The sequence below is a fragment of the Diabrotica undecimpunctata genome, chromosome 5 (assembly GCF_040954645.1).
Source record: "Diabrotica undecimpunctata isolate CICGRU chromosome 5, icDiaUnde3, whole genome shotgun sequence".
NCBI lineage: Eukaryota > Metazoa > Arthropoda > Insecta > Coleoptera > Chrysomelidae > Diabrotica > Diabrotica undecimpunctata.
This window is the reverse complement of record NC_092807.1, coordinates 152,226,166-152,243,514: the sequence shown is the minus strand read 5'-3', so window position 1 is coordinate 152,243,514 and position 17,349 is coordinate 152,226,166. Positions and strand designations below refer to the sequence as shown.

The window sequence follows — 17,349 nt, the reverse complement described above, 5'->3', positions numbered from 1 at the left end:
ACAGAGGTATAAACTTGTTAAATACTACGCTAAAACTGTACAACTAAAATTTTACAAGTGCTAATAAATCAGAGGATCGCCTGGGTCTACACCGCTGTCATTAGGCCAATGCTAACTTACGGAGCTATTGCTTGGGTACCAAAAGTGCTACAGGCAACAGCGATTAACAAACTAAACCATATTCAGCGGATGGCTTGCATAAATATAACAGGTGTCATGAAAACAACACCAACTGCTGCAATGGAGTTGATCATTGGCATCACGCCTCTAGATATATATGTCAAAGAGGTGGCGCTAGTGACAATGATGCGACTGCGCTCAGCTGGTGCAAACCTTGATGTAGGAATGGGACAATTGAGAACTCGTTTCTGGCGAGAAGAGTTGGATGCGTTACCACTTCTACAGGCAGGCTGCGACTCAATTGAACCAAAGTTTGTCTTCAACAAACCCTACAAAATTGAAACAGGACAGTATATGGAGACAAACGTGGCAAATGCCTATTGCATATACACCGATGGCTCCAAAATGAAAGGAGGCTCAGGATGCGGGATATACTCCAGATCACTGAACCTAAGAATAAAGTGGGGTATGGGCAAAAATGCCAGCGTAGTTCAGACAGAACTGACTGGTATCTCCATAGCCGCAAAAGAGATAACCCAAAAAGGTATAGCAGGTAAAACTATAATCATCTGCACAGATAGCAGACAAGCGCTACTAACCTTGAATAGACCACGTGTCACATCAGGTTTAGTAATGGAGTGTCACAAGTCACTAACCCAAGCTTCGGATGGTAATACCATCATCCTGAGGTGGGTTAAAGGACACAATAGGAATAAAGGCAACCGCATTGCTGACCAATTAGCTAGGAAGGCGGCAGGCCTAAGACTCTTAGGACCTGGGGATCTTTTTGGTTGGTCAACTACAACAATCGCGGAAATTGTCAAATGTCACTCCCATGCGCAAACCGTAAAAAGATGGGAAGAAAGGAAAGGATGTAAACTTGCCAGGGTAACACTAAGTAACCTTGAAGAGTCAACATCTAAGAAGTACTTGGGAATGACCAGGAAAAACCTACGTTTGGCAGTTTTTTTTTTAACTGGTCATTGTCAACTAAGCAAACACCTCCATACATTGGGGCTAGCAGACACACCTCTATGTAGGAAGTGTGAACGAGAAGACGAAACTGTAGAGCATGTCCTATGTAAATGCCCAGAGTTATCGTTAATACGAGAGTACGCGTTCGGCGAGTCCTGGCCAACACCTGCCCACATAAGAGAGATGTCTCCTGGTGACTTGTCCACCTTCCTAGAATTGGCAGGATGGACAATGAGCTAAGGGTGACAGCTCCCTGGGAGGATGCACAATGGGTCAATTGTAGCCTAAGTGCTGTGAAACTTAACTCGCCCTCCCTACTCTACAGATACAGAAATCAGAGGATAAGTTTAGCAGATGAACAATAGGATTTTCATAGTGGAAGATTGTATACCTACAAGTGCAATATTCGTTGTAAAGCAAATTACTGAGAAATCACTAGAGTATAAAAGACCAGCATTTCTGTGTCTGATTGACCTAAAAAAAGCGTTTGACAGAGTAAGATTCAAAGATGTAATCCACCTTCTATATAATATAAAAGTTCCATTAAATATTGTAAAAACTATCGAAAATATGTACCAAAACAACAATATGGAAGACAGAATAGATAGACAACTTACACAACCTATAGAAATAGGCAGCGGAATAAGACAAAGGGATTCATTGAGCTCCATGCTCTTTAATTTGATCGTGGATGAAATCATCAAAAGCGTTAACAAAAAAAGAGAATACAGAATGGAAAACAAAGATATAAAAATACTCTGTTACGCAGACGACGCAATATTGATAGCCCAAGATGAAGATAGTCTGCAAATACTGATCCACAGATTTAACATAAAAGGAAAAGAATTTAATATAACAATCTCATCTCAGAAAACTAAAACAATAGTAGTCAGCAAAGAACCAACCAGATGTAAAATAGAAATTAATGGCATAATTATTGAATAAGTAATGGAAATAAAATACCTGGGAATTACACTATCTAGCTATGGAGACCTGGACAAAGAAGTGGGAGATCAAGTACAAAAAGCAAAGAGACTGGCAGGATGCTTTAATGACACCATATGGCGAAACAGACACATTAACACTGAGATGAAGTTAATAATTTATAAAGCCAGTGTAAGACCAATAATGACATACGCCTCAGAAACGAGACCTGACACAGCCACAACGCAAAGGCTACTGAAAACGGCAGAGATGAGAGTACTGAAAAGAATTACAGGAAATACGCTGAGAGATGGACAGAGAAGTGAAGACATTAGAAGAAAATGTAAAGTACAGTTTATAAATGAATGACACAAAATAGAGAAAAAGAATGGAATAACCACATAAGCAGAATGGAGGAGACCCTTGTCGTCAAAATATCAAGAGATAAGTCAGCAATCAGCAGAAGTATCGTGTGACCGCGCAAAAGATGGTGTGACAGCCTTCCATGAAGGTATTATTCCGCCAATGAACAAGCAGAATTGCTTATAAAGAGGATAAAGAGGAAGAAGGATCTACTTGCAGGCTCTAAATCTACATCACTTATATTTCGCGTGTGTGAAGAGGTCAGTAGCATTCTTAAAGGACACTCTAGAGAATCTCAACTCGTCTTCTGGTGACCTGTAAATTAATCAGTTTACAATGCAGTAATCAAGCAATCTATTATTTTTTATATATTATGTTTATATGGGTAAATCAATTGATAGTAATAAAAATTATATTTTATAATAACTAATATTGGACGATTCGATTTCCACTTCCAAAACTACATCGGAATATTTTTAAATATTGTGCAGCTTTATTTTGGTTATAAATTGACATTTTTTATCAATAACGTCTCAAAGGTAAATCAATATGAGCCAAAAATCTTTAAAAATAGTAGAATTACTACCTACATGTATTTTTTAATGACCTACAAGATATTCGCAATAAAACGTATGTAGGTATCTAGTTAGTACATCTATACAAATATCTACCAACGAATGATCTAAATCTTTATCTTAAGTGGATATACATATACCGTTAATTGTTCCAACAAATTATCTAATCAATATATTTTATTAGCAATAATAGCTAATTCATTTAATTTTTTCAATCAGACTACGATTTATTACCTTTCGTATATTATGTATGAAGAACTGGAATATGACAGTGTTCGCGATCAATACACCGAGGTCAGTTTCGACGAGTTTTCTGAGGATTCAGACGAAAATCAATCACAACATGCACAAGTAAACCCTCTTTTAATTTTAAAAAGGCAAAAGAAAAGGTAAGAAAATAGAAAACTTTTATAATAATATAGGTCGTCTGTGTAACTAAAAATTGAATACAAGTTAGGGATGGGAAAAACCTACCGGTTTTAACCGAAAACCGGTTTTTTTACTTCGCAATAACCGATTTTATCGGTTGTTTTTTTGTCCCGGTTATAACCGGTTTTTTATTTTTAAAGTAAAAACCGGTTATTAGGTTTTTACGGTGATTAGGATTATCAATCAATCAAAATTATTATTTTCAAATAATGATTCCAAACAAAACCATAATTCAAATTTTATTTTATTTTATAAATACAGAAGCAAACTGAAAGTGCAAACTCTCATCATCCAGAAACAATTAAGTTTTATTATAATATTTCGTTGAAAAGGTATTTGTAATCACAATATTTACATAAGAAGTGATCTGGTATATCATCTATTTTTCACACTTGACATTGAAAGTGGGTGAATGGCTGTTTCTGATTACCAAAAATAATGTTCTGACTATAAATATCGAATTACCGATTACGAATACGAATCTCCAGGGATTTCCCTACTTTTCAAAACGATACACCCATACAGGAAGTAGTAAATGAGTGAAAATGTACCTATTATACAAATATACAAACGTGTTAAAAGTAATACATGATAATTTTTTTTTGGTGGTAGTAAAAATAAAAGATGAATTGCATTATTCAATTTATTTTTAAGTAAAATATTTATGTTGATATTATTTTTTTTAAATCCCATTTGAAAGAGTCTGGGAAATTTTTTATAAGTTGAAATGGTTGGGGTGGGGAATTTTTTGGGTTTGGAAGGAGAGGAAAATTGGTGGGTATTTTAGAGGATTATATTTTTAAATGGTAAATTAAATTTGCATCATTAATTGAATACAATAATTGCATATTATATTCTACTCTCATTATATTCATTGACAATAGAACCTGAATTATTTTAGCGCTCTCTGTTGAGCAGTAGTATAATAATTTTGGTTTACTGCTCTCTGCATCTGACTACAACCAGATGGAATTCTGTCTACCATATGCTTAAAAGATTCACACTATTAAAATCACTCGATTAAAAAAGCACCAAGGATGATTTCTGGTTCAGATATAAAACTAATCACTGAAATTGTAAGCATTTTATCGCCTTTCGATGAGGCCACAAAGGAGATCTCGGGTTCCCAGTACATTACTGCTAGCCTTGTTATCCCCCTTGTGTCTATTATCGAAAAAATTTTAAAAAACCTCAAGCCAAACCCTAGTACAGCTTAAAAGTTATGCCAAAAGCTTATAACTAGCCTTTAAGAGAGGGGCACTAAGCTTTTACGAAATCCCCTGCTTTGCCATGCTACAATCACGGACCCGAGATTCAAAAAACTATATCTAAATCCGTATATAGCGGAGACAGTCACATCCAATTTAGGCTCGGAAGTTAGGACGTACCTTACCGAAATCGGAAAACTTTCTTCTTCCTGCTCCTTCCAGAATGAAGAAGCCAAAGTGAGTTTAAAACCAAACCCTCTTTGGTCTTCACACGATCTGGAGTTGGTGAACAGTGGTTTCAGTTCAAGTTCTCAGGACACACAGATTCAAAGTTCTTTTTCAAATGATCTGACTCTATATCTGCAGCGGCCTTTGCTGCCAAGTGATCCGTTTTCATTCTGGGATCAGAACAGAACCTGTATGCCAGGCTTGGCTTTTATAGCTAAAAAAATACATGTCGTTGGTCGGAAGTTCGGTGGCATCAGAAAGACTGGTGTCATCATTGAATGATACTGTGTCAGATGAGAGAAGCCGCGTAATCGACCAACATAGATATGAACGAGTTTTTCTCAATAGGCTTCATGAAAAATACTGGCCAACATAATGCTAAATCCATTTCATATAATATAACTTATTTGTAACCTTCTAACCTATACTTTTTTACTTAAAATATTACTTCATATTCTTTTATTGTATATTATTGCAATATCTATATATTAATCTTACGCTATATTATATTTAATAATAATCACTAAATATATATTAATAATAAAATAATAAATAAATATAATAATTAATAGAATAAAATGGTTTTACTAAAAATTGTGTTTTATTTATATTGATATTGATGTTCTTTCGATAGTACTAATTTTGATCATATTGATATCGAGTCGAATGAAGTATCGCAAACTAAAGTGCATTGTAAATGTAACTTTGTAACTATTGGATTAAAAAAACCGAAAACCGGTTTTTAGAAAAACCGGTTTTTTTTTTGACCGGTTATAACCGCCAGGTTAAACCGTAAGCAAAAAAAACCGGTATAACCGAAAACCGGTGTTTTGTCAAAAACTGCCATCCCTAATACAAGTATTGAATATTACGTATATATATATATATATATATATATATATATATATATATATATATATATATATATATATATATATATATATATATATATATATATAAGGATCACTCGAAGAGTGGTGGGTTTTTCAGTCAAAAGTTGAGAAAAAATACAAAGAAGTTGGCTACTTCATCTATTTATTGAAGACGTTTCGCTCTCTAATCAGAAAGCATCATCAGTTTATCTAAAAAAACACAATATGAAAAACCAAACATCCATAGACAAGTCAATATAAATGTGTTACCTCAAAAAGACAGTAGCAGTCAATGGTGTAAAATAATGTAAAGAAGCTTAAGATAATAGACATCAATAATTAGTTGTATAAACAATAAATTGAAACTAGATACAGTTTACAATTTGATTCAAACATAGCACAGCAAAAGACTATGTGGTTATTGTATATAGAATTTAGAAAAGTATGTAAAAAACTTATGTAAAAAATAAGTATTTATATATAATAATAATATTAAAAATATATAATAATATTAAAATATATATATATATTCCCATGACGGAATAAAAGGTTATTCCTAGTATCGTTCAATAGCCTCTTGTAAGACGCTTTGAATTTGATGTTTCTTCGATTCAAGACTGTTATCATTTATATGAATATGTCCCAGTAACCAACTGAATAGATTGCGAGACATATAAGATGCAATAAAACCATCACGTAGATCTGTCCTCGAAGACCAATAATCCTTGTAGCTTGGTAAATGCTTTATTCCCATGAGAACGTTTGTTGGCATTTCCCTAGTTGATTTGGGTTGCATAGAAATTTGTTTGAAACACTTATATATCTAACAGCTTCTCTGATAATAGTATGATGATCTTCAAGTAAATGCGGTATATCAGGACCCACTTCTTCAGCTGTCTTGTAATAAGTTTAAATATTTTCTGACCATTTGACAATCTTAACATTTTTCTTTGCATTACCAATATTATTTTTCTTCGTTGAAGTTTGTTTTTGTTTTGTAAGCTTCCTTTTCCTTTTCCCAGAAACAGATGGCGACGTACAATCATCCAAACCACTGAAAATACTTTCGTTATTTTCTTTTTCATGTTCATCTTCGTCAACCATTTGATTTATTTCTTCCAATGAATGTTTAGTGCTCAGGATGCCGTTATCTGATTCACTATTTCCAAGATCCTCAACATCAGAATCTGACTCTCCGTCAGATGGTATTTCCTCAATCAAAGCAAATACACTATCATTTCCCATAGTTTCTAAATTATTTATTGTACATTGTTTTCTTTCTGTAATAAAAGTGAAAATATTCTTCATGAACTGTAAAGTCTTTCAAATCCCATATCAATAAATTACCCCTCCCCAACCATTAGTTTAATATTTAGACAGCCACGGTACACCAAGTATTTAGGCCTTCAGCCTTCGTTTCTGTTGTAAAATAAAAAAAAACAACAAAAATAATAAACAGTACTTGTGGGTCCATACGGAACCACATCTTTTAGACGACTTGAAAATATAAAATATACACAAATATTAGAATAAATTGTATACGATTTCTTTAACAACCATTAGTTAACCTAATTTACCTGTTCTTACCTGCCATTATTAATTTGTTTATGTTCAGTAGAAATTTTAGTAGTTGTCGCACAAAATAGCGAAAATCGTGTCACATCTACAACCTACTAGAACACACTAAAACGCTCCAAAACCTGATCGTACCGCATGGCCGATAGTGTAAGAGAGGGAATTATAGAATTGGTCTGTGGTTCCGGCCGACGCATACCGGGACAGTAGGAAAAAAAAAAATTCGTGAAATTGTGGTTCCACTTGGAACCACTGGCCCACAAAGAGTTTAACAATATTCTGAGACATTTTTTTGTGTTCCTGGTCCGATATTTCAACACTTCGTTCAGTATTCCATCAGTTCGGTTTAAAGAACAGACGATCGTTTGTTTTTTAAAGTCTTTTCGGGTACACGTTCTTTTTTATTCTTTAAGTATTTTGACTTCTTGGCCAAACTAAGGTTTATTGTTTTTTATTACAATGTTTTCCGTTGTCCTTTGGATCTTTTTCGCAGCTTTAAATGAAAATTTTTATTTCATTCAAGCATTCTTCGACTTTATAATTATGTATGTTAATGTTTTTCAAATTACTGGTCAGCCTATTTCAGTTTTATTTTTTTATATTATTACCTTATACCTGTAATAAATAATTCCTTCAATCAAAGTTTTCAACTATAAATTTTTGTATAGTCAATTAACCTTTTTTAATCTTAATCATCCAAATATTTTGTTGTAATTTAGGGATATGCTCTTTGGGCTCAATTTTCAATTGTATTATTTTTTCATCTTCTCTGATTTTTCCTTTTTTTTATTAGTAAGGGTTAAAAATAAAGAGTTCTAAAACACTTTTTTTATTTTTAAGGAAAACAAGAAAAACAACTTTGTCAAATTTAGCAAGATTAATTAAAAAATCTGGTAGACTAAATACCTTTCTGAAACAGCGTACAAATAAAAATATATATTACATACGAGATCTGGGCAATACTCTTCTTGGAATAAGATGGAGATGGATCCTAATTACCTTGTTTCTTGTAAATGTGGGTTGTTTTTTGGTCTTTGGAATGTTATGGTGGGTTATAGCTATTGGTAGTGGAGATTTTAACCCTAATGTAACTGAACCCTGTATTGTAAATACCAATACATTAACTGGTAAGTTATTATTGTCTCTATACACTTAGGTGCAAAAAAACTACCCCTGACCTATTTCCCATATTTCCTACTTAGTACTTTTTATGTGGGATATATCATGATACTATAACTAACAAGATAAGTCAACGTGCATGTTCTTGCATCTCTCTCGCGCACCTATGACATAAGTCCGAGACAACTTTAATGATGCCAAGTTAAATGCTCTATCTGTTGCTATTCTGTGTGCTTCAAAACGTAGTGAATGATATTTTTATTTATTTATTGATGTAGTAAAAACTTTATATATTATATTGTTATATAAATTTTGTGGTGAAAACATTCAATTTACTTTGTTAATATCACCTAATTTATTTATGCAACTTCCTCTCAACTACCTGTAGCTTCTTTATAAAGAAGACTAATTATTTGGTTGCCATAATGTATTGTGCAGTGTTGGGTTGTTTAAACAATTATAATAAAAAAAGTAAAACTTATTCGAAGTGTAATTTTTTTGTGTTTCCTAGAAACAAACAAATGCGTAAAGTATGGGTCTCCAAGTGTTTTTAGCGAGACAAATTTAATGTAGAAACCGCGAGAATTTGATCAAAACATTTTACAGAAGCTAACTATTGTTTAAAAGAAAAACTATTGAGATTGCCTGACAAACAATGGAATATTACTACTAATAGTATAATTAATTATGAAATTGTCACTGGAGAGATCTTTTCCTCGCTAAACCTTCCTAGTGGTGATACAGAAAATAACCCTGAAGATTTAATTGACAGTCATCAAGATTTTATTAATTCGAATATAAGTACTGGAATGGGATGGATTAGAAAATTTAGCCGGTTTCATTGCATTTAAGTTACAAAAAAAAAGAAATACTTGGATATATTCCGGACGCTAACAATAAATCGTTTACTTGGGTAAACCACGTTTCTGAGGGTGGTTTACTCAAACCAACACTGGAATTTGTAACTAAATGTAGTGAACTGGAACATATTTTTCGTAGTTATAATTGCGACTTATTAAAAATAACAAAAAATTATTTTAAAAACTTAAAAGAATCTGCAAAATATGTAAATGTTTGTGAATATGTAAAATTACTTTTTTTTATATGTAAAATATGTTGTAAAATACGAATTCTAAATAAAAATATTAAAGATAATTACAATATCCGCAAGAGAAAAATCACAAAAATTGTAAAATAAATGTCTAAATGATATTCATAAAGTCTCAAGTATGACCCGCTTTTCCTTTATGGTTCAAATTCTTTACATATTAGCGGCCTTTTATATTTAATTTATGTTTTGTAGCAATATTTATTTTGTTTGTATTACACACAATCAAATCGTAGATTCATATATTTCTTTAATTAATTTTACAAATTACTTTTTAATTTTCAAACCACGGTTTCACAGAAAGTAACTAGTTATGACTTAGTGTAAGATATGGCATCGAGGTATACTTACCGTTAACAGTTCAATTTTCGAAGTTATTCATTACAGTAATGGAAAAACGTTGTTATATGATGCATCTTAAAATAAGATCCACACAAGTCACCTGGCTTTGTCTCGCTATGACATCATGCGCAAAGTCGATTAAAATTAGAACGGTAAGTGAGCATATCTTTTTTTTTATAATATCATGGGCATATATAAAGTTAGAGAATCCTTGTATAAGTACAATTTTTAATTTCTATACATTATTTTTAAATTGTTTATGGCCTTGCATATAAATAATATGAATTTATGTTTTTGTCAAAAATTTAAGTTTGACAAGCGACAAGAAAATAATTTATTACCGTACTGATTTTAACAACCAGGCCAATTTGGTATTAAAACGTTTTAAGTTCAGAATTTTTAAATGTATTAAAATGACAGGTGTAGGTGTAAGTCATTGTGTTGTTCAAAGAGCCATTCAGCGGTTTAATAAAAACAGCAACGACACTGGAAGGTCAGGATTAGGGCGTAGGAAAGCAATATCCGCAATCTGAGATCCTTATTACGGTTATTGGCTAGCTTAGTCAGCCGTAGGTCCCGTGTAGGATTCGATCTGCGAATAAAAATATCTTGGGCCGCGAATATAGGTATTGGATTTTAAAATCTGCGAATAGAGAAAACACGAATGAAGAAAGCGCGGATAATGAGCCTTTACTGTATACGTCTATGGTATTAATGTTAGTGTAATGTAATGTTATTATACAAAGTCGCCCAAAAGTCTGGAAACGGCCAATGATCTCGTAAATTGCTAGTCATAATTATACAAAATTTGAGGTACACCTATTTTGGGATCGGGAGATTCCATATTTTATATTTGCAATGTTGCCAGATTTGCCGTTTCTCTCATATTATTAGTAACTTTGGTTTTTCAAATTCATCACCCTATATATTCAGTAATTATTGGAATCTTTGGAATACTGGAATCCGTATCCCAAAATAGATGTACCTCAAATTTTGTACAATTTTAACTTGCAATTTACGAGATCATTGGTCGTTTCCAGACTTTTGGGCTACTCTGTATATATCTATGGCATGGTCGTTAGACATACAAATGATGAACAGGCGCATAAAACGGTACCAGCAGTTTCGTTACGAGTTCTGGATCGGGCAAAAATGCGTATTGAACAAATATATGAGTGAAGCAATTGACGAAACTACTGAAAATATTGAAGAAGTTTTTATATTAAACCAATGCGTATTTTTTAAATAACAAATATACTATGTTTTTCTTTAATAGAATATTCTATTTTTGATTATGCTATATTTCAAGTGTATTTTCTCCATACAAAATAGTTTTGATGTTTTACATCTAACAGACGTTCCGCAATGGCTCATATTTTTTATGGCGTTTTCAAGCTCTCTATGCGTGTTCTTCTCAGTAGTTCTTCCTTGGAATTTTAAGCAATCTGTGAGGGATCCAAATACCGAATGCTTCAATGCGGATCAATGTTCTTACTTTTGAATGGCTATTTTTTTATAGGCAATGAACTACATAAAAACATCCTACTGCTAATAGTAGCACTTTTAAACGGAGAGTTTCAACATGAAGAGACCTTATTCTTTAACTGACTTTTAGGTCATCGCTAACTTCTTCACGTCTTCTAGCTTTCCTGGTCTATTTTTTTTTAATGGATTGATAGCACGGTTCATTAAGTCAATTAATCTTACATATTCGCACTGTTTATGATATATTGTCTTGGCAATTGCAAAAAACGTTGATTCTAATCAATCATTTGCGATATTGTTGCTCATAATTTATTTTCTGTATATCTGCTTACCAATTATCATACCCTAAAGTCATTTTACTTTTTGAAAATTAAGATGCTTGCTGAATTTCAGGTTTCAACAAAATTGGCCAACTAGATTGAGAATGGTGCCCCAAAAAACAAAATTATCTATATGCTAAAACGAATAAAAAACAACAAACATTTTAGGTTACTTCCTTTTGAGTGCTGAAACCATTACAACTATAGGCTACGGCTATCGATATCCTTCAGAACAATGTAATTTTGGATGGTTTATGCTGGTATCGCAAGTTGTATTGAGTGTTGCTATTCAAGGCACCCTAGTTAGTGTAGTATATGTAAAGATCACGAAGCCAATCACTACCAGTTCCACTTCTGTTTTTAGTAAAAAAGCCGTGGTAAGAATATATTTTGATAATGTTTATATATGATATTAGCTTTCCTTCTAGAGCAGTTTGCTGACAATTTATATGTAAAAGACATAATAATTATAATAGGACTGAAGGAATACAAATTTTGACAATCAAGACAAAGAAACAGTACCACAAAAGACATAAAATACAAATTGTATTGCAATTTTTATTGTAATTTTGCAATATTGCAATGTATTGTGTGTTCCCATTTGTGAATGGGAAGTACATTTAAAAGGTTTATTCTCTGTTTGCATGATTTAGTTAATTTCGTTAATTGTTGATAAAGTGTGTCCGTTTAGGTTTAAATTTAATTTAATTACTACTTAAGTTTTTTCGGTTGAAAATCTCAGGCATGTATGTAATGCTTTTATCTAATTCTCCTTCTAACTTATTTAATGTATTTTGTAATATTGATGCAGGTGATTTTAGGTTTTTACTTCTCATGTACATTACAAGATCATCCGCGTAAAAATTTGATTTTATTGGAAGCAACAGACGGTTAGATACGTTGTTTATTGCTATTAAAACAGCAGATATCTTAACGCAGATTCTTGAGAGATGCCATTTTCCAATGATTTCAAGTTCCTGTTCTCCAGGAAGTTTTGTAGAAGGCTAGGAATTTGCCATCTATTTTTCATCTTTTTATTGTTTTTACGATGTGATATGTATCAAATACTTTTGTGATATCAAAGAAAATTGCTATTAATACTTGTTTATGTATAAAGGCTTCATGTATTTTAGATTCTAATGATATGATATTATCTATTGCAGACCGTTCTGATCGGTATCCACTTTCAATGGATGTAAGAAGATTTTTTTTTTCTAAGTATCTTTTTTAATCTTTTACTTAAAATATTTTTCGTTATTTTAAAAATTCCACAGGTACGAGATATTAGTTAATACAAGAAAGACAAGTATTTTCGTTTATTTTCTTTTAAAGATCTCTACTAAACTAACCTTCGAACTAAAAATTGGGGGTATGTCATCAGGTCCAGGTAAGGTCTTTTTGGGGTTATTAAGACTTTTAATTCATTAAGTGTTATGGAAGTGAATAGTGAGCAGTATCTTTTATATTAATTTTTGATTCTTCTTTAATTTCTTTATGTATCAAGAAAGTTGGGTGGTGCTGCTAATTGCTTGAAGTCAAAGTATTCTACTAAATTCTGAGATTTACTGTTTGTTTGAAGTTAAATGTTTTTGTACCTTTTATTTTTAGATTTTTTGTCATATATTCCCTATGGATGTGGACAAGTCAATTGAGGAGACCTAATTGATCCAGCTCTCTTTTTTGCTTGCTTTATTAAAAATCTGGATCTTGCCCTTAAAGATCTTAAATTGTTCAAATTATTAGGAGTGTTGTACTTCTTGTTTCAGTGTTCCACCAAGGAAGAAGAGCTTTTGTGATATTTTTGGTTCTTCCTATAGAATCTCTTGCTATGTAATTAATTATATCATTAAAATATGATAGTATATTGTCTAATATAATGAGATTTGGTATAGGTAAGCTAACTAGGTTCGAATATTTTTCCCAGTCTGCTGACATTAATGTTCACGTTTCATATGGTGTTGTACAGGTTTTTCGTCTTTGTCTTGAGTAACGATTATTGGAAAATGATCACTATCATTTAAGTGATCTAATGTATTCCATTGTAGAAATGAAGCTATAGTTTAGTATAGAATCACTGATGGATAAATCTATGAAGAAAAATTAATTGCTTCCAATAAGATTAGTCCGTTTTATCAGTTTTTTGGGATCCCTGCGCGATTTTGGGATAGTTTGTATCACTCAAAATGAATTTTGGGCCTGGAATTTGCTTGATTAGTTTTTGAAGTTCTAAAAGAGTAGTCTCGTCAGGATGTGGTAAGTAAACGTTGCATATATTGATTCTTTGGGTACTTTGTTGTACCGTACTATTTTGTTGAGGAGGTATGCTAATTGATCTGTTATCATTGTTTCCCAATATCTTAATTTGCTAATAAAATATTGGATTGGAAATGAAAACTTTGTACTTGTTGCAATTCTCTGCACTCTCTCTGTTCCATTATATTTTTTTATATCGATTGATAAAAAAATTGTTAAAGTTCGTTGTTCTTCAGAAGTAAATAAGATCACATTAAAAATATTAAAATATTTAGTATTCTTAATAACAAATAAAAATAGGAGATTAACATTTCTTATAACTGTTATAACTTATAAAAATTTATTTACATTTTCAGATTTGTATGAGAGACGGTAAACTTCGTTTTATATTTAGGATAAATGATTTTACTAAAAAAATTTGGTGTGGTACTAACATTTCTTTGTACTTCATGGATAAAGAAAGCATTTACCCCAATACAGAATTTGAGATTATTCAGATGGAAGTCGAGCCTCATGGGTTATTAATATTTCCTTTGGAAATTGAGCATGTTATAAACGAAACAAGTCCGTTGTGGACGTTTCGTCCGTTGGATATCTTAGAATCACGGTAAGCAAGAATTTTTAGAGCATTAGTAATTGCTACTCTATTTAGTTCACGCCCAAATATCCACGGTAGACCCTGGTGTGGCAAATTAATTTTACCCTGAGTATATAATATGAAATAAAAATATTATTAATGTATAATGTTTATATTGAGTCAACCCACGAAAATCCTTATAGAACTAAGGCGACAAATGAAAGGAGATAACACTACAAGCAAAGAAGCGATAAATCAAATAAATAAGACGATCACAAAGGCAATAAGAAAAGACATAAGAAACTACAATGTAGAAAAAACAAAACAGGCAATAGAGAAAAATAAGAACATGAAAGTTTTGAAGAGGAGCGTATAAAAGGGGAAAATAGAAATTAACAAACTGAGAAACAGCACTGGAGAAGAAACAACGAACAGAGATGAAATATTAAGAATAGTCGAAGAGTTCTACACAGAGTTATATAGATCAAGAAAAAAAGATAACAATACGGAACCTCCAATTACACTAAAAACTGGGGTATTAAACCAAGGGTCAGATTTAATGCCCGATATAACAAAATCAGAAATCAAAGAAGCCCTGAAGAAAATGAAAAATAATCGAACCCCGGGTGAAGATGGAATAGTATCAGAGGCACTAAAAATTGGAGGGGATGTATTACTTGAAAAAATTAAACAACTTTTCAATATCTGCCTTCACAGCGCCAATATTCCAACAGACTGGAACAACGCTACTATGATTCTATTATACAAAGCAGGAGACAAAGCAAATTTAGAGAATTACCGACCGATTAATCTCCTCAGCCATATATATAAGTTGTTTACGCGAATACTAGTTAAGAGAATGGAAAGAAAATTAGAGACTTATCAACCAAGGGAACAGGCAGGATTCCGAAAAAGTTACGGAACAAATGACCATCTACAAAGTATAAAAACCCTAATAGAGAAAGCAGTGGAATACAATAAACCTCTAGTTCTAATATTTATCGATTTTCACAAAGCCTTTGACACAGTTGAGCTAAGCAAAATATTACAGGCGCTTAAAGAATGCAGGCTAGATTATAGATATACTAAATTATTATACAAAATATACCTGCAGGCAACAACCACTGTCAGATTACATACTAACAGTAATCGCATAAAAATAGAACGAGGGGTTAGACAAGGAGACCCAATGTCACCTAAACTTTTTAATACGGTGCTAGAACATGCTTTTAAGAATTTGGATTGGATGACAAAGGGAATAAAAATAGATGGAGAATATCTAAACAACTTACGTTTCGCCGATGATATACTTATAATAGCTGAAGATCTAGGTATGGCAAGAGAGATGGTACAGGAACTCGTTGTGGCTACAGAAAGTGTAGGTTTAAATATAAATATCTCGAAAACAAAAATCATGACCAATTTGGTACCCAACCAGAACATCAGTATTGGTGGAAAAGAAATAGAACTCGTAGATAGATATAAATACCTGGGACATGAAATTATGATTGGCAGGGATAACCAGACTCATGAACTGAAGAGAAGAATCGGCCTTGGGTGGGCAGAATTTGGAAAACTGGGAGAAACTTTTAAAAGTGAGCTGCCCACATGCCTAAAGAGAAAGGTATTTAATCAGTGCGTCCTCCCAGTCTTGACGTACGGAGCAGAAACACTTACCTTAACAAAAGCAGCAACTACCAAACTGAGAGTCACGCAGAGAAGAATGGAGCGGTCCATGTTAGGAATAACTCTGCGAGACAGAATAACCAACGAAGACATCAGGAGAAGAACCGGAGTGACTGACATCATCGAGAAGATAGCCAGACTAAAATGGAGATGGGCAGGACACATAGCCAGAATGACAGATGGGCGATGGACAAAGAGGTTATTGGAATGGAGGCCAAGGGAAGACAAGAGAAGCGTCGGTCGACCACCTACAAGATGGACTGACGATTTAAGAAGACTCGATAAAAACTGGATGAGAGCGGCGCAAGATAGACGGGGTTGGAAACATGAGGAAGAGGCCTATGTTCAGCAGTGGACTCTTGAGGCTGGATGATGATAATGTTTATAGAAAAACCTTAATTTTGTCTGTTTCATATATATTTTTGTACAAATAACGCAGTTTTAATTTGTTAGCAGAGACAAAATTTTTTTCGAACGACAAACTTTCTTGGATTTAGTTTAAAACCACGATTCTATTTCTAAAAAAAAGTATTTTTGTAGTCCCTTATAGCAGTTTAGAATAGTTACATTTGTATTTTTATTTTCAGATTTGAAATAATAGCCGTAGCAGAAGGGAGTTCTAATATAACAGGACAAGTCTCACAAAATAGGACATCTTACTCGAATTCAGATATTTTATGGGGCCATCGTTTTATGCCCTGCGTAGATTACGACGACGAAGAAGAATGTTATGTTGTGGATTACAAAAAATTTAAGCAGATTATTCCTTTTAATTCGCCTTTGTGCAGTGCTAAGATGCTGGGAGATATTCAGCACTCAACAAGTTTAACAACGAAGAGTTTCGAATACAAGTAGTTTATAGTAATTATTTTGTATAAATAAATAATGTAAGAAAGACTCTCGATTAATATTATGGGAATAAGCGAAATGCGCTGGACAGATACGGGATACCGAGTTATCAAAGATCACAAAATATTTTACTCAGGAAATCTTAAGAACGAACATATAAATGGAGTGGGCCTAATTATAAATAATAAAAATCGCCAACTGTGTCAGTCACTTTGTACCTGTATCAGAAAGGATGCTCTTAGTTCAGCTAAACACAACTCCCATAAAAACAAACATTATTCAAGTATACGCTCCTACAGCGGACGCCCCAGAAGAAATCATAGAAGAATTTTACAATGACC

At 32.8% G+C, this 17,349-nt stretch overlaps 1 protein-coding gene across 1 annotated transcript; it reads left to right on the top strand.

Moving 5' to 3' along the window:
- The first annotated feature begins 3,143 nt into the window (after positions 1-3,143).
- LOC140440837 (inward rectifier potassium channel 2-like) lies at positions 3,144-17,056 on the top strand. The gene is made up of 5 exons (XM_072531199.1): positions 3,144-3,346; positions 8,110-8,396; positions 11,812-12,020; positions 14,253-14,503; positions 16,747-17,056. Exons 1-5 carry the CDS (start codon positions 3,204-3,206, stop codon positions 17,012-17,014), a joined length of 1,158 nt encoding a protein of 385 aa, XP_072387300.1. The 5' UTR covers positions 3,144-3,203; the 3' UTR covers positions 17,015-17,056.
- The last annotated feature ends 293 nt before the right edge of the window (positions 17,057-17,349 follow it).